At 40.1% G+C, this 27,588-nt stretch overlaps 2 protein-coding genes across 2 annotated transcripts in view; one reads left to right on the forward strand and one right to left on the reverse strand.

Moving 5' to 3' along the window:
* Positions 1-27,588, reverse strand: part of LOC116843353 (TSC22 domain family protein 1-like) — a 118,897-nt gene that overhangs the window by 42,251 nt on the left and 49,058 nt on the right. The window contains exon 2 of the mRNA XM_032813724.1: positions 10,254-10,539. Within this exon, the coding sequence (XP_032669615.1) occupies positions 10,254-10,539 (286 nt within the window). The remainder of the gene's footprint in view (positions 1-10,253; positions 10,540-27,588) is intronic.
* The window catches only part of LOC116843437, a 215,305-nt gene continuing 203,835 nt past the window's right edge, over positions 16,119-27,588 (forward strand). Inside the window, exon 1 of the mRNA XM_032813822.1 lies at positions 16,119-16,295. The gene's annotated coding sequence lies outside the window, so the exon portion shown is untranslated. The remainder of the gene's footprint in view (positions 16,296-27,588) is intronic.

Genomic DNA, 27,588 nt, shown 5'->3' on the forward strand with positions numbered 1-27,588 from the left:
CAATACAACTGATTTACTGATTGCAGCGTTATAATTATAACTGAATCATCAGTTGTAAGCATGGCATTTCAGTGAAGAATGCACTCATTGTACTTTAGCGAGCATTGTACTTTAGCGAGCATAGTCTTAAATATGCGAGTCATCTGATTCTTGCGATCAAACGTCGTTTTTCTCCAATGAAATCTAAATTTTAGCGGCACAAGGAAAGAAATTTAGTTGGATCAAGAGTCTGTGCATTATGGAAATCTCTCGTGGAAAGTCGCGAAATAAGTAAAACCATTTGACATATTTTGACCAAAATACGGAGAAAATTACTTTGTATTAATTTTATTCTTTTTTCTTTAATTAAATTAATTCTTTTTTTAAATTAAGTTATTATTTATTCTTTTTTACTTATTTTGTGCATTGATTAGATGAAGGATAAACTAAACAAAGCACGGAATTAGATTCGTCATCATCTTATCGGATACGTTCTGAAAATCTAGCTTATCATTAGAGGGTTAACAAGATCCTGATTAAATAAACAAGATTTCTGGTATATAAACCAGAAATTGCAACCGTTTCAATCAGAACAGGATTCTGGTAACTTCGACATTCTGGTTTATATTTCACCAGATATTTGATTAATTCAAATTATTTCTCTGTGCACAATAAATTTGTCGCTAAAAATGAAGCGCTATGTGCGCCGTACGCGGCATTTGAATCCGCCACAGTGCCCATTAAAAATTTTTCCCACCGCCCCGTGAAGGCAGATTTTATCGGCGCGCTAGCCGTGAGGCGTCGAAAAGAGGTTGCGACAACGGGCCCGGCATCGCGAATCGTGTAATCACGAGATGTAATCAAGCGGCCCGTGAAATATCTCAGGTTAAATGAAATGTCATAAACTCCACTCTCGCGGCTTTAATGAAAACGTATCTGGCGGTCGGTGTGTGTACCGCGAGACTCACTAATTATCGCGTCCTGCGCGCTCGCCCAGGATTAAGCCGCGGCACGTAGATCACGACAGCTTCCTAGTTGTGATTAATACGCGTCATTATAAAGTAAACTTTGGCGCGTAATCCTCGGGTAATTTGCGCGGAGTAGAGTGAGGGAGGGGAGGAGGAGGGGCGAGGGGAAGACCGCCAGCACGACGCGATAACACAGAGGACACAGTAATTAACTCCGTACCAATCATCGTTAAGCGGCACCGCCGCTCGATCGTCGTACGTAAGTACGTCGCGGCGAAATCGTGCGATGGTGCATGGAGCTTTCGAGCGCGTGGGCATCGATGCAATGCGCGCCATCGCCGCTAATAAACGTACCATTATCCAATTTACCGTTTTCTATAATTCACGTGCGCCGCGGCGCGAGCGCACCGAGTGCGGTAGGCACGCCGTCCGTCCCGCGAAAGATTGATGATTTGCCTATCTGCGCCGGCGATCTTTATTTACATATAATTAACTCGTGCCCCTTTGAAGTCGAATTAATTATCCACTAAAATGCACGATTAATACGCTCGCTAGTCTCAGCTTTTCTTCCCGTGTAATTTCTCCGCTCCCCGTGACAGCTATCTGATGGCATTAGAGGGCCCACGATAATTCATACGGGGAGGTCTCTCCCCGCGAGATCGCAAATCATTTTTCATCAGGCCGCCATTCGGACGCGCGGAATTTAACTTGCGCATTCATACCAGCGACACACTATTACGGGGAATATTAGGGACGTTTAAATCTATGTACACGTATACCCGCGCGCATGCGCGCGAGCAAGCAGCAGATTACCTCCTAAAAACGAATGCGGAAGATTTATTATAACCTGACATGGAGGGAAAAAAGAGAGATGTCTTATTCAAAATCTTAGAAAGAAAGGTCCTGTTTTTCGCAGATTATCAACAAACAAAAATCGATTTTGTATACGTACACTAAAAAAAAAAATGTTGCAAAAATTAGCTATATAAAAAAATTAACCAAGATGAATAAATTATTAGTAAACGTTGCGATATCATATATGTTTTGTACTCAATATAGATGAGAAAGACAAAATTTCTCTCTGAACTATTTGTGAAATTTAGCAAAGAAAGACTTTTTGTGGCGCCTATTCAGATTAGAAAACTAGTCAAACTTCTCATAAAAATTAATTCCTGGTAGACAGGACAGACTAGTGCAATAGAAGACAAACGAATGTATAATCCTAACACTCACTTAAATTTGCAAATTTGCAAATATCGCTAGAATATTATTCCTGTAAATTCTACGTACTATAGACAATTTTCTAGCAGACATTTTCTACAAAAATAACAATAAATTTTAACTATGACATTTAGAATTCTACCTAAATCAGCAAAACATTTTTTGAGTGGAGAAGTGAGATAAAGTAGTAATAAAGTGGTGGTATTTTACTGGATATCAGTGAATACTGAAATCGGTGAGTACTCATTGATCATCGGTGAAACAGTCCTTTTACTGATCCAATCAAAAACATTTTCTATTCATTTTAAGAGAACGTGCACGTAATTGAGGAAAGTGGAGTGGTAGCCCGCACATCCCTACGCTCTCACACGTCGCTTCGCGGGCCTTGCCAATAAATCTACACGGGCAAGATCGGCTGTTAGATTAAAAGCGTGCGGCTTGGGAGCACACAAGAGACGGGAAGGTGGGACTCGAGTGAAATTTTCGTTCTCGTTTGCATTCGTCGGCACCGCACGGTGTACGGGTGCGAAGGTGCTTACTTCGTCGTAGTGAGTGCCGGACACCGCGGTTCGTCGAAAAAGGAAGGCGTTGAGAGGAGCCAGGGGAATGACGACGTGGACAACGAAAAAAAGAAGAAGAAGAAATAGAAGAAGTAGAAGGAAGAGGAGGGGGAAGAGAAAGAGGAGAATAAGGGGAGAAGAAGAAGAAGAGGAGGAGACGAAGAAAATGCTTACCGTAAGACTAAGGAAGACCTCGTTACGTTCCCTTGGTCCAGACGTATATGTAATGAGATAACATCGGTCCAATGCGGATATACGCGAAAGAGTATAGCTACCTGCTGGTTAGCGTACCGTGAAGATAGTAAAATGCACTCACAGGCATACTGCGCGAATTAGAAGATCATTTGAAAAAGACAATTACGAGATACGTATTATGAATTATGTATGGGAAAAAGCCTTTTGAACTGACGTGAGATATTTGGTTAAGCAAGTTTTGGTGATGATAAGCAGACTTTCTGGTTATTATAAAGAAATATTCTGGTATGCAACTAGAACATATAGTACCGGTCAGAGTTTAGTTACTACCTATGTAGTAATAACATCCAAGTGCACGGAAAAAAGTTCAGCTTTAGTAATTGAATGGGGACCAGTTGAAAAACTTGTCGATGAGAAATTAAAATTCCTGTTATTTTGACAGAAAACATTCATTTGAACAATCAGCTGTGTTAAGACTCGGTTGTGATGACTGAGAGCAAATGACTCAGGAGAAACTTTGTACTTGTATTTTCTATTACTTGGAAACCAAATAAAAAATTAAATTGCAGGAATCGTTCTGTTCCTGCAATTTAATTTTTTATTTGGTCTTCAAGTAATAGAAAATTAAGTTACAGTAAAGAAGTTGTGTTTCTTCTGCATGCCTGGTTGTTATGATTATTTCACCAAACAATCTGGTTAATGTATCTTGAATTCAGACTAATTCAACCAATTTTTTCCATGTCATAAAGTGTTTATAAGACTAATAATTAGACTTTAATAATTTAGATTAATAGATAATTTAGATTCTTTTCTATCGGTATGTTTGATAGATAATGACAAAAAATACCACAAATTCGATTGAATCTGAAACGTCTAAAGGAATTGTCAATTAATTTCCCTTCGGAAGGTTTCTTTTTGATACCAAGTGATTCATCAACTATTCATTAATAGATTAGTTCCACTTCTTGGCTTAACCATGCGATACATTAAATGAAAAATATTTCAGCCTATTATAGACTGGTAAGTACATAGATAAAGCTGGCTCAGGTGTTGCAATCCTATGCGTGTTGTTTTTTATATCTTTCGAGATTAAAATCTGGTTGCTTTATTACGATGTAATTCGTTCTCTATAATGTCTTGGTGCAAAATTAATATCCGGTGATTTGTACGCGCACACCGTTATGCGTCGTGGCTTATTAAATCGATTCATATTACGACGCAAGGCGCCGAGATTAACCGCTCTGGAGCACGAGAAAATTTCTAGCACAATGGAAAGCAAATGCTAAAGTCAGGCGGAAGTACTCGTGAAACAAAACATTTCTTCTCGTGAGGTATAGTACGAGTCCTTTGCAAAAATTAATATCTTTTCCAGAATTTCTAGAATTATCTTACAGTTCTTTAGTTTTACTGTTAATTCCAATGATCAATGCATTGCGCGTATGTGTGTAAAATATGAAATTAAATATCCCGAAATAATACTTTTCTGCCAACTCGCCATATTTCCTTGAGTGGAACACTGCTCGAGGGCACAATAATTAATGACTTTTTGTTCCTGCGTTCGTAAATTCCCCCGCTAGTTCCCCGTGCGAAACATTTTTACACGTCGTCCATAATAAACGCCACCCTCGTCGAGCGTTAACAAACCTCCGCGCAAATCACTGAGTGTGAAATGTACGGAGTTGTTGTTGGTCGCTGAAGTCACGCCGAATCGTGCCGCCTATGTCGACACGAGTCAGCAGACCGAAAGATAACTCGCGAGCTTGCATTCAGCCCTCTCCCCGTCTCTCTTTCTCTCTGCTGTTTTCTTCGGACCTACCCTTGCCGCTTCTCTCGTTGTCTTTCCTCGTCGACGAGCACGGGCCCGCATCACGTCGTGAGTAAGAGGCGCGATCTCGTAATTATTACGTCGTGAAGGATGGGAAGTGACGCGATGATTACCGCGTTGCCAACCTCCTTGAAGCAATCCGAACGCACCATTCTCTTGCCTCGATTTCGTTTTCTTTATTTATTGTCAGGTACCACTCGTGCGCGCGCTATACTTTACGATTTGGTGACAACAACGTTTCGCGACGGACGTGTCTTTTTTTGTACCAAAAAGGTACGAGTCGTTTTGCATCGTCGTCGGTGCGTAACACGCGACGTGTGTGCTCTTTGTGAGAATAATCGAACGACGGGACTTTTGCCGAACAAGAGTTACAACACGTCGGTAACACTATAGGTTAGTGTTCTTTTTATCTGAACTGGTACAATAAGTTGGAGTGAAACAAAACATATTTGTTTCACTCTAACTTATTGCACCAGTGTGCACCAATTCAAACAGCTCAGCTAAAAAGAACAGACTTCATGATGCACATTTTGACCAATTTCTTTTGTCATAAAGGGTCGTTCTTTAGTAAATTGGATCTGCTGAGTACGAATGTAATCTCAGAAACTGTCCATCACGTTAGATTTTCGAGAAAAACAGAGGTTTAAACTTCTAAAAACATGTTTTTGACTATTTTCATAAATTTTCATAAACGCATAAATCAGACGTGTTAAAAATTTGAAGAAGACCTGAAATTAAAGCTTAAATCTTTATTTTTATTTTAAGACGTCGGAAACTTAAAGTGCAACTTCGTAGAAGCTACCCTCATAGGGGAATAAAATACTGTCATAAAATACAACAAAATAGCTAAATTATTACTCACATTCAACAAATTTCTGGGTAAATTCCTGTTTGCGACAGACTCAGGAAATAGTAAGATTGTGGTAAAAAATATCCCATTTATACATGTCGTATTATCATACATGTCATATTACCTCTGAAAGGAGTTGAAATTGCATAAACAACCTACAACTAAATTAAAAAATATTATATCCTACAGAATGGAATCCTGATTACATTTTTGCTGTAAAGAAGTACAACGGACCTTAACAGACAAATTTTCGTGGTCGCTGATTATGAATATCTAAACATTTGTTGGGTGTGTGATATAATTTTGCTATTTTGTTGTATAAATTTACGATATTGCTTTATCCCCCCATGAGTGGTTTCTACGAAGTTGCATTTTAAGTTTCTGCCTTTCTGAGATGGAGACGAAAGTTCAAGCATCAATTTCAGGCTGTTTCAAAGTTGTTAGCACGTCTGATTCATGCGTTGCGAATTTGTGAGAATGGCCAAAAACGCATTTTTTAGGGGGTTTAAGCTTCTATCTTCTCGCAAACGTGATGGATAGTTCTCGTAATCATATTCGTATTCAGCATACCTGATTTACTAAAGAACGACCCTTCATAGCAAAAGTGCGAAATCTAGTAACATAGTATAATTAAAGATTAGCGCAAGAACGCGTTGCGGTGATTAACAGCAGCTTTCATTCCAAGTCTATAAAACGAGCTACTCACAAAAGATAGTACTGCCGTATAGTACTGCCGAACGGAACTCGCGACATAATCGAACGGTTTTCTCGTCATCGGCAACAAAGATTCGAATGATCGAAGGAGATGGGATACAAAGATTGGATCTAATGCAACCCCGACCAGCATCGGCCGGAAATACGCCGCGACTGCCTCCACCTTGCGCAAAACGTAAGACACGAGAAGATCGACCTATGGCGAATCATGTAGCGGTGTAAAAGTGCTGTCATAGTCCTGACAGGGTCAATTATCCCTACCATCGAGCGCCGCCATTCTCGACGTTAATTGTCGAGCGGTATAACGTAGCCACGACATGCCGGCAGCGCGGGCGCCGCAATAAAAAGAAGAGCAGACGAGGAGGAGTGCGTCCTCCTCCTTGCACGGTAGGATGCGTCCGACCGCCATTTTGGTGGCGGCTCAACAGAGGCGTAATAACTGCGGGAATTCATGGTAATGGTGATAATGCGTGCCCGGACAGCGGGGCCCGCGGGGCGGAAGAGAGGAAGAGGCGCGAGGGGCCCCGTGAAGAGGCCCACCGGAGAAGTGGGGAGGCCCCGCGTGTCACGACGCGTTGAGAAACTTACGTACGCCTTCGCCGGTGCCTTTCGTGCGTACGTGCGAACACCGATCCTGAAGAGGAGAACCATGGGAGCGGGACTGACGTGTTTCTGATTGGTCGGAGCACGTCGACCGGATGCAGAGGTCGGCCTACGTCGGGGGAAAGCATTCGAATTATCCCTTACAGTTTACACGTTACCGAAGGGGAGCGTGTAGGGAGACCTGTTCGCGTCGATACTCTTGCGGGTTTTACGGTATTTTTCCGTTTTTGCTTCGTTTCGAAGTCAACTTTCACCAAGTGAGACCGCTCAACCGAAGAATCCTATCGTTATCTATTGCATAATAGCGTTGCTGCATTTTGGTGTGCCAAATCTCATAAGTGCCGTTCCGTTTCCCCAGCACAGTGACTATTGAAATTTCCGGGATCAAGCATATCGTACATAAAATATTCGCACGTCATGACTGTTGATTAACCGAGAAATTGCCGATTTCTCGGATAGTCAACAGTCATGACGCACGAATATTTTATATATGATACGCCTGACTGAAAATTTCATACATCATTATGTTAGGGAATGGGAGTGCATATATGAAGTTTGGTGTACACGCGGCTTCATTAATGCTTAAACATTTGCTAGATCTTGAATTACTAGATATTTTGGATTAGCCGCTTTCTACATAACTTCTCATGATTGTCAAATATCCGAAAAATTGGAAATCACAGTCTGTTTTTTCAGCTGCATTGCTGCCTTAGTGCAATAAATTACAGTGAGATGAATATATTTTATCTCATTTTAACTTATTGCACCAATGTAGCAGTGCAGCTGAAAAGAATAAATCAGATATTCCTGATAGTTTGACAGTTTGAGGTTTATTTCACATAAGATAACGTTCTTTTTTCGCTCATGTATTGCAAATAATTAACAGAAAAACGATACAATACAATGCAAAATGGTAGACTTTTTTGTTTAGTTTGACTTAATATATAAATATACAACAGCAGGTGGCGCAACTATAGCTCATCTACCATATCGCGCGTGATTATTTACCAATTTTCTTTAATTAATACCTCGAGATTTACTACAAATATCGTAAAACGGTATGGGACTATTATGTTCACCTCAATCTGTTTTACGTTCCTAAAAAATTGCGGAGGAAAGTCTGGGACACCCTGTATATATCACTCTCTGCGTAATTAATTATACGTAACATATCAGTAGATGGAAAACATGAATTCACACGAATTAAACTTTAGGTCGACAAACTATCACGGCTGCCTTTGAATATAGTTTCTGATTCCTTGGATGTTCTACAGTCACGATGAATGCATATATAGAAAGGAGCACGGCTAGTCCAAAATATCTAGTAATTCTAAATCTAGTAAATATTCGGGCATTAATGAAACTGCGTATACCTTTACGATTCGATGGAGGATGAAGGAATATCGTTCGTCTCTATATAGATATTTGCGTTAAATTCATTTCGTGCCGATAATGAAGTCTGTCATGAACGACAGACGCGGCAAAAAGCGCGACACGTACGCGCTGCGCGTCATGCTCGCATTATTTATCATTACGGTTAATGAATGTGCTTAAGACGATCTCACATCATGCGCTCTTAATAACGATCTCGCTTGTGATCACTTTGATGTCCATCCTGTGTCTAACCCTTGATTTGGAGCAATTCAGAGTAATGAAATTCCTCACGTAATGCTTCCTGCGCACGACAGGAAGACTAAGAAATAAAAATTCTGAAATGATTTCTTTATAGATCAAATCATCGTACGGTTGTTCCTGCAAATTTTACTTAAAGTGGTTGACACTGATCGCTCCACACTAAAATTCACGATATTCGATGCCTTCTCTCTACTTTCTCTTTTTTTAATTCGTATTAGACTGATATGCGAAAAATATAATATATAATATATATAGTTTATTTTTTATATAACGTGATACGATAACACTCTCTAAAAATACACAATTAGTGTATTCTTCACTGAAATGCTGTACTTATAACTGATAGTTTAGTTATAAGTATAGCGCTGCAATCAGTAAAATCTCGCTAAAAGGATCAGTTAACAATTGACTGTTCTTATTATTGATGCAGTTTACAAATACAGTTTGCAAACACAGTGTCATTGTACGCAAACCGCACGGTAGCCATTAATTCCATCGTTACAAACGCAGAAAGTTGAATTTGCATAGCGTATAACGAATGTATTATAAATTTTGTAGTGAAATCTTGCTTTCACTGGTCAGAATCAATGAGATAAAGATGGAATAGTAAAATGACACTGTTTCCACCGAAAATCAATGAACATTCATTGATTATTAATAAAATATTCCTTTTACCGACTCAGTGAGGAACATTTTTACTAATTCAGACTAAGAAAGTAACGCAAATGAAGGGACAAGTCCGGGACGAATTTAACGCGAGCTAGTACGTACGGATAAGCAGAGACTTCATCGTATTATAATGGATTTCGTTGACGTTCACTCGAAATGGATCCCTCCGAAACTCGAAGCACGTACTAGATTGGAAAAGCTGTTTGACGAACAAACACGTTGCAAACATAGTTGAGTGTGTACACGAAGAATAACCCGCTTCTGGTGTGGACAGACGCACGGTTCGTTCGAAACGACCACTCGTGGTCGTCATTCGAGAACTTTCAGCTGAAGTGATGACAAGGAAAACCAACGGGGCATAGTTAATGACGAATACGTCGTACTACTTCACCGACAAAGTAAAAATATTTCTTTCCCTTCGATAGCACTTCCACGCGTGCCCGATGAAAAGCTCTCAAGCGAAGTCAACGCGGGTTAATTAGAGTCTTCTGACGAAATCGTGGGAATATTTGTAAGATGACGGTAGACTTAGAGAGAAAAAATGATGGTGACAATTATACGAGTTTTGTATGCGGAATGTGTATAGTTTAATCAACTATTTTGTAGTTATTGCAACTAAAGCTAAACGAACAAGATTATATTTATTAAGGTTCCATGATTAAACAATCAAAAACAAATAATTAGAAGGCCTGTAAGAGAGCCGAGGATTGAGAGAAAGTGCGCAGAAAGACAAGAGGAAGATGTTTATTTATTTCCTCATATTATTATGTGTAATCTAATGCGCGTTACAACAGGAACCGTTTCGATCCTGTATGAAATCCTTTTCAATGTGTACAAACGCGATATATGGTTACAATTAAAGCTAAATAGTTATGGATTCTATATAGCAACTATATAGTTCCCGTAATCACTCAGCTTTAGTCGCAATAGCTGCAAAATAGTTTATTAAACCGTATTAGTTTTGCGCACGAAACTCGTATAGTTGCCACCACCATGTCCTTTTCTCCGAGTATATAATGTAACGTAGGACTTACCGAGGGTGCCATCCAACGAAAACGAATGCCTGTTATGCTTCAGTGCCCAGGAACACAGGTCACAGGTAGTAAGTCCGTCGGTGGCGATGGCATCTTCGGGTACATACGGTGGCCTAGGTGGTGGCGGTACAAAGCTCCCGATAACAGCCCACAAGGAATCGACGTCATTGCTGACGCTCGTATAATACAACCAGTCCTCCTCGGCGACACCGGCGAACCAGTCCACGTCATTTACACTAGGATGGACCGTGTTCGTGCTCGTCGCGGTTGTACTAGTCAGCGTGACCTGAAAATAAGAAATATATTTAGTCAGTACAGATCCGTGCGATGTTACTGTTTTATTGTAAATTCTGGAATTATGTAGAAATGTATAGTTTCATTAGGCAAACGCATTTTCTAATATAGATTATCGACATGAATATCTGTAACAACGTTTACGTATCGTGACTTCAGTTTCTGCATTTCCACCGCTCTGAGGTGATTGGGAATCACTCAGAAATATCGCAACGTTTGCCTCTGACTACATCTAATAATTCCACAAGGACGATTCGCTGCACACGATTAATGCGCTACCACGATGAGCGGTGTATATTTTACTAGCCTATACGCTTCCCGATGGTCTACCAGTTCCGAGTAAACACGGTTAATGGAATCTTCGTGGCGTTCCATCAGTAAGGTCGTGAAAAAAATCGAACGCATCTAGCCTGGCTCGGCTGGCACATGTTTCAGGAAATGGCGAAGCAAACAGACATTAAGATCGAGAGAGCGAGGGACACAGTCTTCGCCTTGAAACAGTGAGGAACGCCGGATGAAGCGGATCTTCGCAAAGAGATCTCCGATGTCCTAACTCCTACGACAAACACTAACGACGATGCGGGCGGTAGCAAACAAACGCGCTCTCCTTCTCTTCCCAGTCTCCGAGTTAAGTCGTCTCTCTCCGTCTTCTGCACACGAGTTTAATGAACAGGGGACTCGATAAACAGTGACGAGGCGTCCGTATGTTCATCAACTGGTGAGTCACTCGAATCATCTAAATGCATCCTTGAAAGCATTGGTCGTAATTGAGGCGGAGATAACGATGTCTTCATCGTACAAAAAAAAGGGAGATTTTTTCGAAAACTCTCTAAGTACAATCAGCGTATTCTTCTTAAAATGCTTCTTTGCTGAAATGTTATATTTGGTGGTTCAGTTATAAATATAACACATGGAAAGAAAATGAATGGTTGAATTAATCAGAATTCAAAATTTGGTTAGGTTGGGTTTGGTTGAAGTTTAGTTACTGCAACCAAACTAAAATTATATGTATTCACAGTTCTTACTAGAAATTTTATTATTTTCTTAAAATTTTGTTTTTTAAGATGTTAGTGTATGATTATTTTCAGGAAATTCGCCAAATCTAGTATCGTATCTCTTCTGAGTATAAACTGTAGTAGTAAACTGTAGTAGTTCTGGGTATAAACTGAGTAGTTATTGTATTTAAATTTGAATGTAGAGATGACTTCAATAACAACTCTCCTATAATATATGTACACTTAGCGAATATTAAAGTTTATTATACAACATAAATGTTTGCGTAAGGTTGGTGCGATCTGGGTACGACTAACTAAACAATGTGTCCGAAAATATCTCTCTACCTATATCGATAATATCTTTCTCTCTCTCGTCAACGTCACTACTGGACCTGCAGATGCGCCCTGTCTCTTTGCCTTTACTTTCTGTTTTCCAAGCACTCGCATTTAATCTCTGTCTTGCTCTATCCCTCGTTCCTCTCTCTCTCTCTCTCTATTCTCTTTCTAGATCTGTCTTATCCTCTGACTTTTTCTCTTTCTTCAAATTTTCTGTTTCTCTACTAGTCCCTCTTTCTTCATGTATTCTCTATTCTTTCTCCACGTTCTCTTTCTCAACCATCCACTGCTACGCCTTTTAAGTAAAATAACATCTTAAAAACCATCTTAAAAAACAACTTTCAGTTAGGTAATAAAATTTCTAGTAAGAAGTGTGAATATAATTTTATTTAGTTTGGTTAGAGTAATCAAACTTGTCTGGTTACCTTAACCAAAAATATAGTTCGTTCAAATTTCACCAAACAGTCTGGTTGATGTATTCTGAATTCTGATTAATTCAACAAAATTTTTCTTTCCGTGTGCTATATTTATAACTGAACCACTAGATATAACATTTCAGTGAAGAAGTATTTTAAGAAGAATACGCTGATTGTATTTTAGAGTACGTTTTCGAAAAATCAAGTATCTTACAAGATGTTCTTGTGACAGTGAGGCTCATTAGATTCACTCTTCAATTTCAAGTGGAAATACTCGACGATTAAAAGTAGAAAGTTCACTCTATATGAATAAAAAGCCACTTAAATTCAAGTTACTCTATTTTTCAACTGAAATTTCACTCTAAGAAATTTACGGAGTAGTTTGACACTTTAACGGAAAAGTCTCCCTTCAAAATTATATTTTGTCCAGTGTGGGAATTGCACTCATTGCCAACGATAGATAATGATGAGACATCGACACTATGAAACTTCACGACGTTCTACGAGAAGCAAACGCTTGACAATTTGTCTATACACAAGGCATGAAATCGTTATTAGGTGCGATATATCGGAGGCGCCATTGAGCGCCGCTCAATACTCGTGTTCGGTCAACGCGCCCCAAAGGGTTAAGGAGATTGAGAGGCGCAGAAACAATGCCGCGCGAAGCGTTCCTCTCCATTGAATTCCATCAACTTCGGATCTGGTCGAGCGATCGAACGAAATAACCTCTCCGGCGGCGGAGATCCATCCGAACGCCCGCGGTGGTTCTTCACGTCTGATGCTCGCGTCTCCGGTAGGAAGACCCAGCCGTCGCTTACGTATCATCGACGGGATCGAGGGTCACTGTGTTTATTCTCCTCCCCGTTCTTTGTCGTAGTTTTTCCACGGCGGTGAGGTGATCGCGGTGAAGATTCGACTGCAGGTACGCGATGCATCCTTCTCCTCCTTCTCATCCTCCTCCTCCCCGCCCTCCCTCCAGGAGGTGGGGTGCTGCTTTTGTGCCGCGCGGTGGAGACTCGTGGTCGGGATTATGGATAGGTCCCGAGAGAAGCGCCGAGGCCCTCCGCTCGGCGCACAATGGCACGCATTGATCGGCTTAATTACCGTGATATCGGCGTAATTAAAGCCCCGTTGTGTTGGGGCCCTTTCTACGAAGGCGTCGAAGAAACCCGTGACTTGACTCCCGGCGTCAGGATTCTCTTATTCCCCCTTGGCCCCGTTTCCTCTTCGCCGCGAGTCCTCCGCACGATTCTCGTCAAGGCCCTTCTGTCACTTCGCCGCGTTCCTCGGCAACGCTTTGTTAATAAGCCATTATATAGTCGGTGACGCACGTTTGACGGTTCGCCAAGATGCGCGTTCGGGGAGCTTTTAAGAAACGCGACTCCCACCACGGAGAAATTACGAAGGAAGTTTCAAACGGTGTGCGCAGGGACATTTGGATGGAAGCAATTTTCTAGATGTTTTCCGGTCTATGTGTATCTGTGATTTGTTACATTGTTATTTGTTATTAATAAGAGATAGCGATCGTATATCAGAGGATTGCATATATGTCTAGCCATTCTCTAGTCATATGTATGTGTCCTAATTGAATTTGTTACTAAAAATCCTCGATCTAACGTATTCGTTTCTAGATAGTCAAGGGTCGTTGATTATTTCAAGAAACTGCAACGATGTCAAGCAGCTGTGATATTTAGACAGCTTGATGTGTTGACGAAATACTGACTAGTCACTCACTGCAAGTTTAAATTATTCCAATACATTCTTGATCGACGAATTATCCATTCGATTAAGGGGATACTGAAGCTAAAAACTTTACTGATAGAATATTTAATTTTTCTGCAAAGTTTAAGTCGTATATTGGTTACCTGACCTGATTGAAATCTTCAATCTACAGTCTGATACAGGCATAACGTTTCCTGATTAGACCGGACTCTATTCATCATTAATAGATAAGAAACGAATGGAAGTGAAAGAGAAACTGTAATAGAAGTTATACGCATCAACTCTAGTCTGTAGGCAAGACAGTTAAAGCGACATGAGAATAGCGATAATAAAAGTAAAAGAGAAATTACACGAAATGTAATTTGCTTTATTATCATTTATTGCATTTAATCCAAGACTGACAAATAAAGAACGCTTTCAAATTTTTATGGAAACAGAGTTTATATTATATTTAAATATTATATATTAAATTATATTTAAATGCATTACAAAATATTATATTTAAGTACATTAAATTACTACAAAAATTTTTAATTTATTAGTTATCAAGCTTTATTTTTGCCTGAAATGATTTTTGAATTAATTTTGAATTCGTTCAGTTGATGCGCACAAGTGCCATAAATTTAAAGAATTTATCTATGTTTTTTCCTCTTCTCTATATCTACAAGTACATATTAATGCGCTACTAATGCGCGCATTGATGTGAGACTGAACAGACTATCTGTTGCTTCATGCTCATTATGCGTCAATAGGAAAGTATCTTAAGATTCAGACTGAGCAATAAGAAATTTAACCAGATCAGAAGTCCTAGTTACTTTTGCATATAATCAGACTTACCGATAGTTTTATCTTCCTTTAATGCCCATTTCTACCAACTTTGGTTAACTTAATTGGCTGGCTATTCCAACGGAATTGACCAATCGCATTTCTCTTTGTCAGAATTAACAGATATCAATTCCGTTGGAATAACCAGCCGGTTAAAGGCTGATTTATGATGTAACCGTAACCGTTAACCGTAACCGTTAACTTATGCTGTAATTCATAAAAAATTGACCAGTTGTAGTCGATTATTACAAGAATAATCAACTGCGATTGGTCCATTTCTTATGGATTACAGCATAAGTTTGCGATTACGGCCATCATAAATCGACCTTAAGTTAACCAAAGTTGGTAGAAACAAGTATAAAGTACTAAGGTGACCAGATTTCCCAGCCCTAGGGATCAATTGTGTACCTCGAAACAAGGTGAAAATTACAAAAGTGAGCAAATTCCCTAGACATTGAACTAGACATTGAACCCTAGATCAATGAAGTTACAAATATCCTAGTAAATTTGCTCACTTTTGTAATTTTTACTCCGTTTCGAGGGTTACACGACATTTTTCCGAAAACTAGATGGAAAAATGTTGGTACCGACAAAAACCTCTAAACAACACAATTTTAATTTCTGCGGATTAGTGACAGTTTATTATTCGACGCATACACACACATATGTCAAAACGACTCCGCAAAATTCATGGATTTACTACTTCAATAGTGTCACTAATTCGCAAAAATTAGAATTGTTGTCTAGGGATTTTTGTTGGTATCACCATTTTTCCATCTAGTTTTCGGGAAAATGTCGTGTAACCGTTTCGAGATACAATCGACTCCCTGAATTCGGGACACTTTATAAATGTGTGAAACGAGGGGGCGAGGGGAGAGGGGTAAAAAAATCCGAAAATTATTTGACAATCATTGAAAATGATGACAAATCGATGTCCCGAATAGCACTCGAAAAAATTCGGGATGTCTGATTACCTTAAAAGTACACAAAACTATAACAAAATCTGTATTGGTCCTTCAGTTAAAAATTTATGGTAATTCGTGTGCAAAAAGCTCTAACATTAGATCTGTTCTTTCCCTCTGCACTACTGCACTGGTGCAATAAGTTAGAGTGAAACAAATATATATTTGTCTCACTTTAACTTGTTGCACCAGTGCAGCAGTGCAGAGCGAAAGAACAGACCTATTGTTACTTGAGGAACTCTAGATACATGCGAACTGAACAGTCGCGCATCACCAGCAGCCGTCATATTCAATCGACGGCCGTCAGTTTAGGCGTTTTCGCGGCGACGTAAATTTATCGTGTAACATCGCATTATATTCGCGCGCGTTCACGGCATTCAGGTTCAAGATCAAAATCATCGCATCGCCCAGCTGACGTCAAGGAAGATATCCTCTTCGAAACAGCCGCCGGGATCGAGATCAACTTCAAAATCTGCGGCCGTTTCAATAAAGGTTAGTGACAGCTCACGTTCCTGTGTTCGTGAGATGTAGCAATATTTACGTTTACGGTTGACCGGCTCGTTACCGCGATACAACAATACTTCCCGCACGGCACAGTTACATAATCATTCGCGCCCGTATTAGCCAATTAAACGTCCATAAAAACGAGGACTGCTCGATTGATTTGTGACTGGCCGCTATCGGCTTAACAAGACTCAATCTCAAAGTACTGGCAGTCCGGGCCGTTACCTTCTGATCTCATCAACGGTGCTCGTTATATTCGAAGAAAACATCTCGTTATAATTACGAGGCGTTGGCGTTTACGAGCGAAGGGGGATGAAATATCTCGTACCTGTTAACCCTAACATCCTCTTCAGCGGCGGTTGTCGTTTCCGAACGCGTAACCGACGTACGTATAGTTGTTACAAGATTCGTTAACTCAATGCTATAACAGCTTTGTATTTCAATCTAAAACTTGCGTGTCATATCATACGCATGAATTGTTTCTCTCGCTCGACATACTCATTGTAAGTTCAAATTATTCTAATACATTCTCGATCGATGAATTATCCATTTGATTAAGGGGATGCTGAAGCTGAAAACTTACTGACAGAATACTGACATTTTTCTGCAAAGTTTACGTCGTATTGGTTGTACAGAATTACAAATGCTTTTACGCAATGAAAGTATGTGTAAAAATAAATAGGAGCATTGCTCAATACGAAAACGAAGCAAATTTTGAATACAAAATTTCAAGCTGTCAGCATAACATTCTAATCCAAAAGTCTAATCCAAAAGTCTAATTCAAAAGTCTAATCCAAAAAGTCTGTAGCTTGTATACTCTTGATCAGAAAAGTTGTCGGGTTTTTTTGTATAAGTTTTAGAACTTACCAGTCAATGAGAGACCTCTTTTATTGAAAAATAAATTCTTTCTTTGGACAAGAAGGATAAATTCCTAAATTTACAAAAAAAAAAAAAAACCAGAAAACTTTTCCGACCAGACTTTTACATCTAAAGATTATTTGTATTTTAGAAAAAGATAGTGGCACAGTTTAATAATTATTATTCACAATATGATTATAAGCTATTTTTTCTTTTATTCTTTTATTCTATGTGAAAAGAGGGGGGAGAGGTGATTTTACATGTTATATAATATTGGAAGGGAGCCTAAACTTAGTGATGAAGTATGACGAAGAGAAGAGGGGAAGGAAAAAAATATCGAAAAAATAGAAAAAAAAAATTTCGTGTAACATAATTATTAAACGGCCTCTCCAAATGTCTTTTAGAAGTTTCTGCTGTCTGGAGTGGTCAAAATTGTAGATAACTCATGGATTTATCAACAACATTCGACCAGCAAACTACGAACATTCTCGTAATCGTTCAACAATGTGCTAATAACATTCAAATATTCGTAGACACGTTCAGGATAGAACGTAAATTTCACGCGATACAGATAGGGACGTATCCACGACGTGTAGTAAAAAATACGAGAAGTGTCGCTTATTGCGCGAATTCAAAGGGCCGACGATTGAAATTATAGGTCTTCCCCGAAATTTCCATATCAAAGTGGGTCCAAAATCCTTTCGATGCTCCGATTTACACCGTCTACTCTACCGCGTGTCCCCTTCACGTCCACCGATGCCAGCATTCCTCGTCCCTCATCGGCCCACCTCGAATATATCTTAGAGCTCGCACGGAATTCGCGCCCCGTCTCTATCTGGCTGCCGCCGTTTGTTTCGTCGAACCGCGCGCATTTGCAATTCTGACATATTTGTCGGTGAGGTGAGGTATAACGCAGCGCTCACATGTTATTTGGATCTCTGGCCTCGTCGGGGCAGAGTGAAAAAGACAAAAGGGTGAGAGAGCCCTCCGCGAATTGGTGGCGCGGAAACTTTGGAATACCAAACGATTCCTGGAAAGATCGTACTGGCCCGTCTCTTTCACCCGCGATCTGTTTCTCTATCTCCGTTGTCGTCGTCGACGACAACGTCGTGTCGCCGCGATCTTCGTGGCCCTGTGAGTTTTCGGCGCTTCCTGGCGCAAGGAGAAGAAGAACGCGCGCGTCTTGTCGTCCTGCTCTCTGTTTCTCTCCCGTTCTCTCTCGCCAAGTTTGAGGGATCGTTAAGGATGGGTTCGAGGGCCAGGGCCGTATATAACGGATAATTGACAGCCGCGCCGGGGCCGCCGTTTGCTTTGCATGGACATTGAATCCGCGCGGCAACGGATGGACGTACGACCGAAAGGAGACGAAAGACGACGCGACGTGACGCCACGAAATTCGACCGGTCGAACGAACGAAACTGCGAGAGCAGAGCGTGAGACGTGCGGCCGGGAGGAAGGGAACGGGCAAGTGCACGTTGCTCGTTTAGCGGACTCGTAAATTCTTCAATTTCGATGCTTGGAAATGCACGGCCGCGACACGTTCTTCGCCGCGAGAGAGAGACTTGATCCATTTAGTTGCAACGCGATGCAAACGTGGTATTACATGCGTATTTCATTCAACTTTATAGGTAGAAAGACAATATGAAATTTGAGAAATTAAAAAGTGACTTGATCTTTTTATTGAGAAACGCAGAAACGTTCCATATAATGCTCGGAGAAAAAAATTCAGTTAGATTAATCAAATGTCTGGTGAAATATGAACGAATTCGAAATTTCGATTAAGAAATCAGTTGAATTCTGAAAATTAACAAGATTTTTGATTAACGAGAGCTTTCAACTGTTCAACCAGAATTTCCACATAGAAATTTCTTAATATTTTCCCAAATGCAAGATAGATTCCAATCAGATGTCGAACTTTATCCCGAAATAGATTGTCCCACTACGATACCATTGGAGATCCTATTCTTGTCCCGAACATGTCTGTCTAGAATCAGAATAGAAATATTAAGGGAACTCGAGTTTTTTAAGTATTTCTTGCATCATTTCGTTAGTGCAATAAAAACAATACAAATATCTTCTCTGGTTTACATTGTTCCATGTTAAAACGTAAAATAATAAAAAAAGATATATGCAATATATATATATTTTTTATTTATAGTTTGTTTATGCTCTCTCTAAAATAGAAATATATTACTCTGCTTTAAATGTTCATTTATTTTATGTAAATTCCTCGAGCAAAATATTTGAAACACTTAGAGTATTTGTTCTTTATAAGAATGTGTGTATATATATTTATAATGGATAAGCACTCAGTGTTTCATATATTTTGTTCAATTTTAGTTTAGAATATAAACTGGAAATCTTCCCAAAAACTTTGGGAAAACCAAAGTTGGAGATGACCAAATGGCATCTAAGTTTCCCATTTAGGTTTACATGTTTAAAACATTACTAACCAGAAGGTATGTTGATTTCCCAGATTTCTAGAACCTATAATTATTGTGAAAAATCGAGTTGGATCCCAATTAGATTCTAAGATATTTTCTATGCGGGAAATCTTGTTAATTTAAATAGAATTCTGGTGACTTCAACCAAATTTCTGGCTCATTCATATTGTACCAGATATTTGGTTAACACAAGCAAACTTTTTTTTCGTGTATGTTCATCATATCAGTGGAATTTTTATCATCATATTCGCTGTTGACCGACATTTAATATTATGAATTACGTCAGGCTCGAGTCATGTTAGTGTTGCAAACATAATGGAATCTTTATCTCCGACCTGCTCTTTCTCTTTACTTCTACTCTTCTGTTTCATTTTTTCGCGGGCTGTAATATGTGTGCGTGAAAGTTATCGAGTGATCCGATATGTTATGCATGATCAAATTATATGAGAATGTTATCTGTTTTAAATATACAATGTAGCATTTACGTATCGTATTTTCTACATCAAACATTCCGATCGTGATAGCAGCTAAGGCGAAGATAAAGTTACTAGTCCAATCGAGATACTTTTATATACATCCATATACGAGAACTGATAAAGATACAGCACACGTAATGAATTCTTACGAAATCGGTGCCATATGTGATACGACGATATTAATTTCGCGAAAGGTAATACATTTTTTTGTTTATACACGTTGTAGCTATTACTACGATTCAATGTGCAAACGCAAGGCAAAAAGATCACGCGCACGGAAAAAGAAATTTGGTTGAATTAACTAAATTAATTAAATATCTAGTGCAATATGAATGAACTAAAATTTTTGTTGAAAAAAAAATTACACTGAGAGAAATTACCCGATAAAAAACAAACCGATATTTCCAATCAAAATACCAATAAATTTTTTACTGGATCAGGATTTTTATATCTGATTAAATTTAACCAAATACTTCCGATCATAATGGCATTTTATCAGATAAACCGACCAAAAAATTATGAATCGATATTTCTTATCGGATGTTTCGAATACAGAGATTCATCGGTATTTTGATTGATCGGTATTTTGATGAAATATCCATTGGTTAATTTCTTACCGAATAATTTCTTCCAGAATTCTATTAAAGTTAACAAGATTCTGGTTAAGCAAACAAGATTTCCGCCAGTTAACTAGAATCTTGTTAACTTGACCGGAATGCTGGTAATTTTAGTCGAAATTCCGATTTCTTACCGAATAATTTCTTCCAGAATTCTATTAAAGTTAACAAGATTCTGGTTAAGCAAACAAGATTTCCGCCAGTTAACTAGAATCTTGTTAACTTGACCGGAATGCTGGTAATTTTAGTCGAAATTCCGATTTCTTACCGAATAATTTCTTCCAGAATTCTATTAAAGTTAACAAGATTCTGGTTAAGCAAACAAGATTTCCGCCAGTTAACTAGAATCTTGTTAACTTGACCGGAATGCTGGTAATTTTAGTCGAAATTCCGATTTCTTACCGAATAATTTCTTCCAGAATTCTATTAAAGTTAACAAGATTCTGGTTAAGCAAACAAGATTTCCGCCAGTTAACTAGAATCTTGTTAACTTGACCGGAATGCTGGTAATTTTAGTCGAAATTCCGATTTCTTACCGAATAATTTCTTCCAGAATTCTATTAAAGTTAACAAGATTCTGGTTAAGCAAACAAGATTTCCGCCAGTTAACTAGAATCTTGTTAACTTGACCGGAATGCTGGTAATTTTAGTCGAAATTCCGATTTCTTACCGAATAATTTCTTCCAGAATTCTATTAAAGTTAACAAGATTCTGGTTAAGCAAACAAGATTTCCGCCAGTTAACTAGAATCTTGTTAACTTGACCGGAATGCTGGTAACTTTAGTCGAAATTCCGGTTCGTTCGTTATTTCACCAGTTATCTGGTTAATCCAGCCAAATTCCTTCTTTCCGTGTGTGGATTTCGCGCGTACCTTGTACGAGAAAACGCGAGAGAACGCACGCTTGCGCGAATCGCAAGTGGAGCGTACGTGATGGCCGTGAAAGTACGAGGTCTCCCCCTTAAATTGCACCGCAAATTACTCGTCTCCCGCTGTTCGCCGTGCGCCGCGACCCCACGCGTGCCGCGCGATGCACGCAATAGCACGCGGCCCTCCCTCGCGCATTAAGACAACTAATGAACTTCTCAGAGTATATTTCAGTCGGCCGTGCATTTTTCTTCGATACGTTCCGCGTCGTTACGGAGGACCGACGGCGATGATGATTTTCACACCCGGGCAACTTTTTATCGAATTGCGCCCGACACGTCAAAGTTGCTCGCCTGCACGCACGCGCGAAGAATATTAACGTTCGTGATTACGCCGAGATACGACGCACCCTTAATGTTTATCCTCTTCCACCGCCCTCCCCCTCCCCTCTTCCCGCGCGCCGGCAAAATACGAGTTACGAAGGCCCCTTAATCAAACTCCTTTATTGCGTGTGTGCGTCACGTCGTGTTTGATTTCTTTTGGTTATTTACGACGACGTTGATGAAAGACATGCGCCGCGTATGAGTATTCAAAAATTGGTAACTTTGATGCGCGCACACGTTAGATTTACATTCAGTGGTTAAAAACATAACACGATCCATTACGGAAATCGGACAATCGACTCAAGACGACAAACAGGATCTGCGAGTTCCCTTTGACTTGGAAGTGGTTTGGCCACGTCCTATCCGTTGTTCTGCTTCTCGCCCTTCCTCTCGTCCCGTCGCAGCGACTCGCGTCGGGAAGAACCCGACGCCCCGTTTATGGCTTATATCGGTATAGGAACGAGATAAAATCCGGTGGCGGATTAGCCCCGGTAATAGCATCGATGCAGAACCGGACCGGCCTGATGTCATAATATTATGGTACGCGTTGATGTAGTGGCATCGTGTGACGCGACGACTTCCCCTTCGCAGGCCCAACAATGTTGGCGTAGCTGAAAACCAACGTGTACGGTAGCGAATCAGTGGCTTCGAATCGGGGGCTTTCGTCGCTCCGAGATGGGTCGGGAAGATTCCCCGTGCGATCGCAGGGAAATGATTCGCTCTCGAAGTACCTTTCATTCCATTAACGAGATGCACGAGCGCGGGTATACTTGTAGACAAGAAGAAGAAGAAGAAGAAGAAGAAGACGGAATATCGATTCCACATTACACAAGGGCAATATCCCCGAACGCGCAGAGGAGCGGAGGAAACGATGGCGCACGCGAATCCGGAAGAACGCTGTCCCATTAATTTTCTGGGAGAGCGAGCACACAGGACTCGATAATGAGTTAACGTAGGATCGCAGATCTCGTTTATCTTCGTCTCTGCGCTCTCTCCGGGACTCTTTCGCGTGCACCCGCGATCGAACTTGATGAACGTTCTATGACTTATCTTCGTCCATCTGACGAGGCCGTATCGCGGAGGGAAGAGAAATATCGAGGTGGAGGAAACAACGAGGCCGCGGCGGTGAACGAGAAGGGATGAAGAGAGGATACAGGAGGGCGGATATAGTAGACACCGCGACTACTTTGTTCGTCTGTACGCGTTGAATCATCCGGTCGGTTTCCTTTCACGAGTCGATGGCAGCCGTTCCCGCATCAAGGCCTGTGGTCTCCTCCGAGCAAGCATAATGACTCAATCCACGATCCACCTTGCCCCCACCCTTGCCGCGGCCACGAGGAGAATCTCTTTCTCTCTCCCTGGCCGTTCTCTCTCTCTCTCTCTCTTTTCCCCGACTTCCTTTCCTCCTTTACCTTCCCCGCCTACCTTTCTCTCTTTATCTTGCGAAAATTATATATCCGTCCGTCTCGAGAACAGTCGATCACGAAGACAAGAGATCTGCGGTTTTTCTCGTGACCGTCTGATTTACACAGTTTCCTCCAGCTCTTCTTCTCCTTGCGCTGCGTTCTTTTACTTCGTCGCACAGCTTCTCTTTATCTTCTTCTTCTTCCTCTCTTTCGCCGCCGCCGCCGTCTTCATCGTCTTCTTCTTCGTGTTCTTCGCTTTCTTCTTCTTTTTTTGTGACCGTACCTTCGCAAAGTCGACTTCAACGGTGCTAACTCGCGCGTTCGCGTGACGCCGCGCTGTTTGTAATGTTGGACGATCCCCTCTGTGATTATACCTTGTGATCTTGAAATTTGCTACGACGGGCTAGAAGCGGCGAGGTGCGGACACATCTCCGAATGGCTAGGCCGAGTCAACGTAGACGCGTAAGATGGTGGTTGATTATCTACCGGCTATATTTTCCGCGGGAGACGGAATAAAAACGACCGGCTGTTCGAATTAAGACGTGAAACTGAGATGCGTTTGACAGTGACGCGTCTCGCGATTGCTACTTCGCCGAGATATGACCGCGCCGAAGGAGGACCGATCATTCGAGGGAGATTACACGTCGAGTGTGAATAAATGAGAGCCGAGATATTTCTGCGTTTTCGCAGAAAACGGTAGAATACCGCGCGGTGTCCCGGTGACAAACTGATTTACGCGCAGGCGCGCTCGCTGGAATGCAGTACGTATCGTATTCATCGGAGGCCGCGTAGTTTGAATTTCCTCTGCGGTATCTCGCCGATTAGGAGATAGCATACGATATATACGTGCGTATTGCGACGCGGTGTACATCATGCGAAGGTTAAGGTCGAATCCCTAGCAGCTAGGAGCGCCGGCAATCCGACGATCTGCGTTCGAGTAACGATTAAAGTAAAAGTACCAATTCCCGGACACACATACCTAATCCTGGACATTCTTATCGGTTTGGTTTTTAATTGTTAATATTTGCACTTTTAAACCTAGAATACATGTACATTGATGCCCATTTCTACCAATTTTGGTTAACTCAATCGGCTGGTTATTCCAACGGAATTGACCAATCGCATCTATCAAGTCTGATTAAGGAAAAATGTGATTGAGTTATTCTATTGGAATAACCAACCGATTAAGTTAACAAAGTCGGTAGAAACGGGCATGAGTAAAGTTATCCGATAAAAAATTAGCAAACGAATATTTCCGATTAAAATACTGATAAATTTTGATACCCGATCAGGATATCCGATTAAATTTTATCGAATATAATGGCATTTTACCATAATGACATTTCATCAGATAAACCGATCAAATAAATGAACTGATTCATTCATTTTCAACAAAGTTATGGTAATTTGAAGCTGCCTGAATTTGACAAGTCTAGATTGTATTATATGTCCGAAGAAATATAATTGTACGCGGAGGGTTAGTATTTATATCGCATAGGAATCCATTTTTCAAGTAGGTCAATGGTCGTTGGTCGTTGAGACCAATTGAGAGAGTAAGTTATTGAAGCCCCCATCTCTTGCGATGCAGCTGGTTGATCCTCTATCATCGCCGGAAATTGTGGCGTTTCGACGTTGACAGTGAACCGTTTCGAGTGACTCGGCAGTCTCGCCTCGAAGAATGCGGTCGGGAATCAGTTCAAGCGCCGGCTTTCCGAGCCACGCGCAACAACGGCGATCTTCCGCGCCAGGTGCTCCGCGTCGCAATTTATCGATAAAACTTCTCTTCGCGCTGAACGCGAGTTGCCTTGGCTAATATGTCGCGTCATTTCGCCTATTGGTACGTTCGCATTCTCATCATGTTCCACTACATTGTGTAGTGTATGTAAAATCGTCGAATAATTTGTCTCGCAATTTTCCATAGCATTTTTCTACATAATTAAATTGACAGTATTTATATCGAATATATACTTGATATATCGGCATTTACAAAAACTCACATACACTGAGAGAAAAATATTTAAGAAATAATAAATATTCATTCGATAAGTATTAATAACACATTTACTTATATTAGCACAAAATATTTTCCAAATAAGAATAATTTTAATTAAAACTTCAATTAATCTTTAATTAAAACTTTAAACATAACACTTTTAACTACTCGCTGCGGCAATTTTTATTTATGACGTCAGAAGCGAGAAAATTCATTCCCAAAATTCCTACAAAATACATCGAAATAAAAAGATATATCCAAAAAATAACATTTGCAATCGATTAGGCACACCTCTAAAATGCTCCGAATGCTTTATTTTTTATTTAACAATCAATACATGATTGTAAAATTAATCAACATAATGAGTAAATATAAGGTAAAAATTAGGAATTTTTATTAAATATATACACATGTTAGTAGTACCCCTCAAATAAATATATATTATTTTTCAGATATATTTTTCCCCTTAGTATAGTGAAAATGTACTCTAATAATACTGAAAAATGCCGCTTGTGGCCGGTGCATTTATCTCATAAATGGTCGGTTCCGTAGGGCACGTGCGCGTATGTGGAACGACGCAAACGATTCGCGTTTCCGAGGTTGTTGCGCGTCGGCCCGCGCCATGGCCGGCGCAGAAGAATGCTTAAAGACATCTTTATCCCATTCGGTGCGCGCGATAAGAATGGTCCGGGCTATTATTATGATTTCAATGCCGCGGACTGCCGATGCAAATCGAGATCGTGCAGCGCTCTCCCGCCTATCGGCACCACCGATCGGCACGGTGATTGATTCTTCGGTATTCATGCGGATCGACGTAGCGGCGGCGTGGCGCGCGATATCGTCATCGTCATCGTGAAACTGCCGTCGTTCTGGCAAGAGGAAGAAAGAGAGCACAGCGAAAGACTCTCAAGAGATACGTTCTCTCGTCTATATACATATATATATATATATATATATATATATATATACATATCTATATACATATATATATATATATATATATATATATTTATATTAATGTATATATATATATACACATATACAGCGTCGCATCGACCATTCCAGTTTACGGCGGTTTGCGATCGACCGCCACGACCGGTTCAAAGCTACCGATGTACTACCGGCCGGAGTTGGCCGGATAGTTTTGAGTCCGCCCCTCGACGGCGAAGTTAGCCGAGCGAAACGTCATTTTTCAAGCGGCCGCCGTTTCTCCGGAGGATCACCGGCCGACATGGTGGCGGCCGGTTGGTTTTGTTCGCATCGCGTCGGCTAAACGGAGAAATTGATTCGTGAAATATGGGATCAATGCGCGTGGAACATTTAGCACCGCGTTTGAGGTCTTAATCAAGAGTTGCGCAACTCCGTGGCCCCGCACAGCTTCGATAAATAATAACTGTCGGTCGTGACTGCCATTACTTTCGCTATCTGTAATTGATTCTTCACGTGTGCTCTTTTGAAAGTCTCTAGAGGAGGACAGAAAGAGAGAGAAAGGGAGAGGAAGAAAAAGCAATCCAGCGGATATTTTTAATTTTCAAGTCTCATTTCCTCTCTTAATTAACTGACATAGTATATTATCTCTTAGATTACTGTAAGAATATTCTTCTAAACTTTTCTTTAAACTTTTCATACCGATTTATAAAAGTATTGCATTAAGGCATTTAATTAAAAAAAGAGGATTTTATTTTTCTCATATAAGAAGAAAAATGTCACTGTTGCAGCTAATCATAGTCTGTTGAAAATATGTATGTTGCAATAAAATTTTGTTGTCATAAATAAAATTTTTGCTACTATGTCACATTATATTGGTTTCATATCAAATATATACCTACTGGTTATATTTTTGAGTATTTATATATTACAACAAAATTTAATTACCATAGATTCTTGTTATTACAATATAGTTAATACTAACCTTATAGTCTAAAATTTTTTAGGCGACTTTCACGGCTTTTGAACTAGGACTTTTACGTGTATATTAATGCTGATACCATTTCCTCATTGACAGAAATTATCCGATAAAAAATTAACAAATCGATATTTACGATCAAATTCCGATCAATTTTTATGTACAATCAAGATATCCGATTAAATTTAATCGAATATTTCCGATTTCATAATGACATTTCATCGGATAAACCGATAAAAAAATTATGAACCGATTTCTCATCGGATGTTTCCTGATCGGATACAAAAATTCATCGGTATTTTGATCGGAAATATGTTTGCCAATTTCTTATCG

The sequence above is a fragment of the Odontomachus brunneus genome, unplaced genomic scaffold, assembly GCF_010583005.1.
Source record: "Odontomachus brunneus isolate Ranch 3 - 2012 unplaced genomic scaffold, Obru_v1 Obru_scaffold_032, whole genome shotgun sequence".
NCBI classification, from domain to species: domain Eukaryota; kingdom Metazoa; phylum Arthropoda; class Insecta; order Hymenoptera; family Formicidae; genus Odontomachus; species Odontomachus brunneus.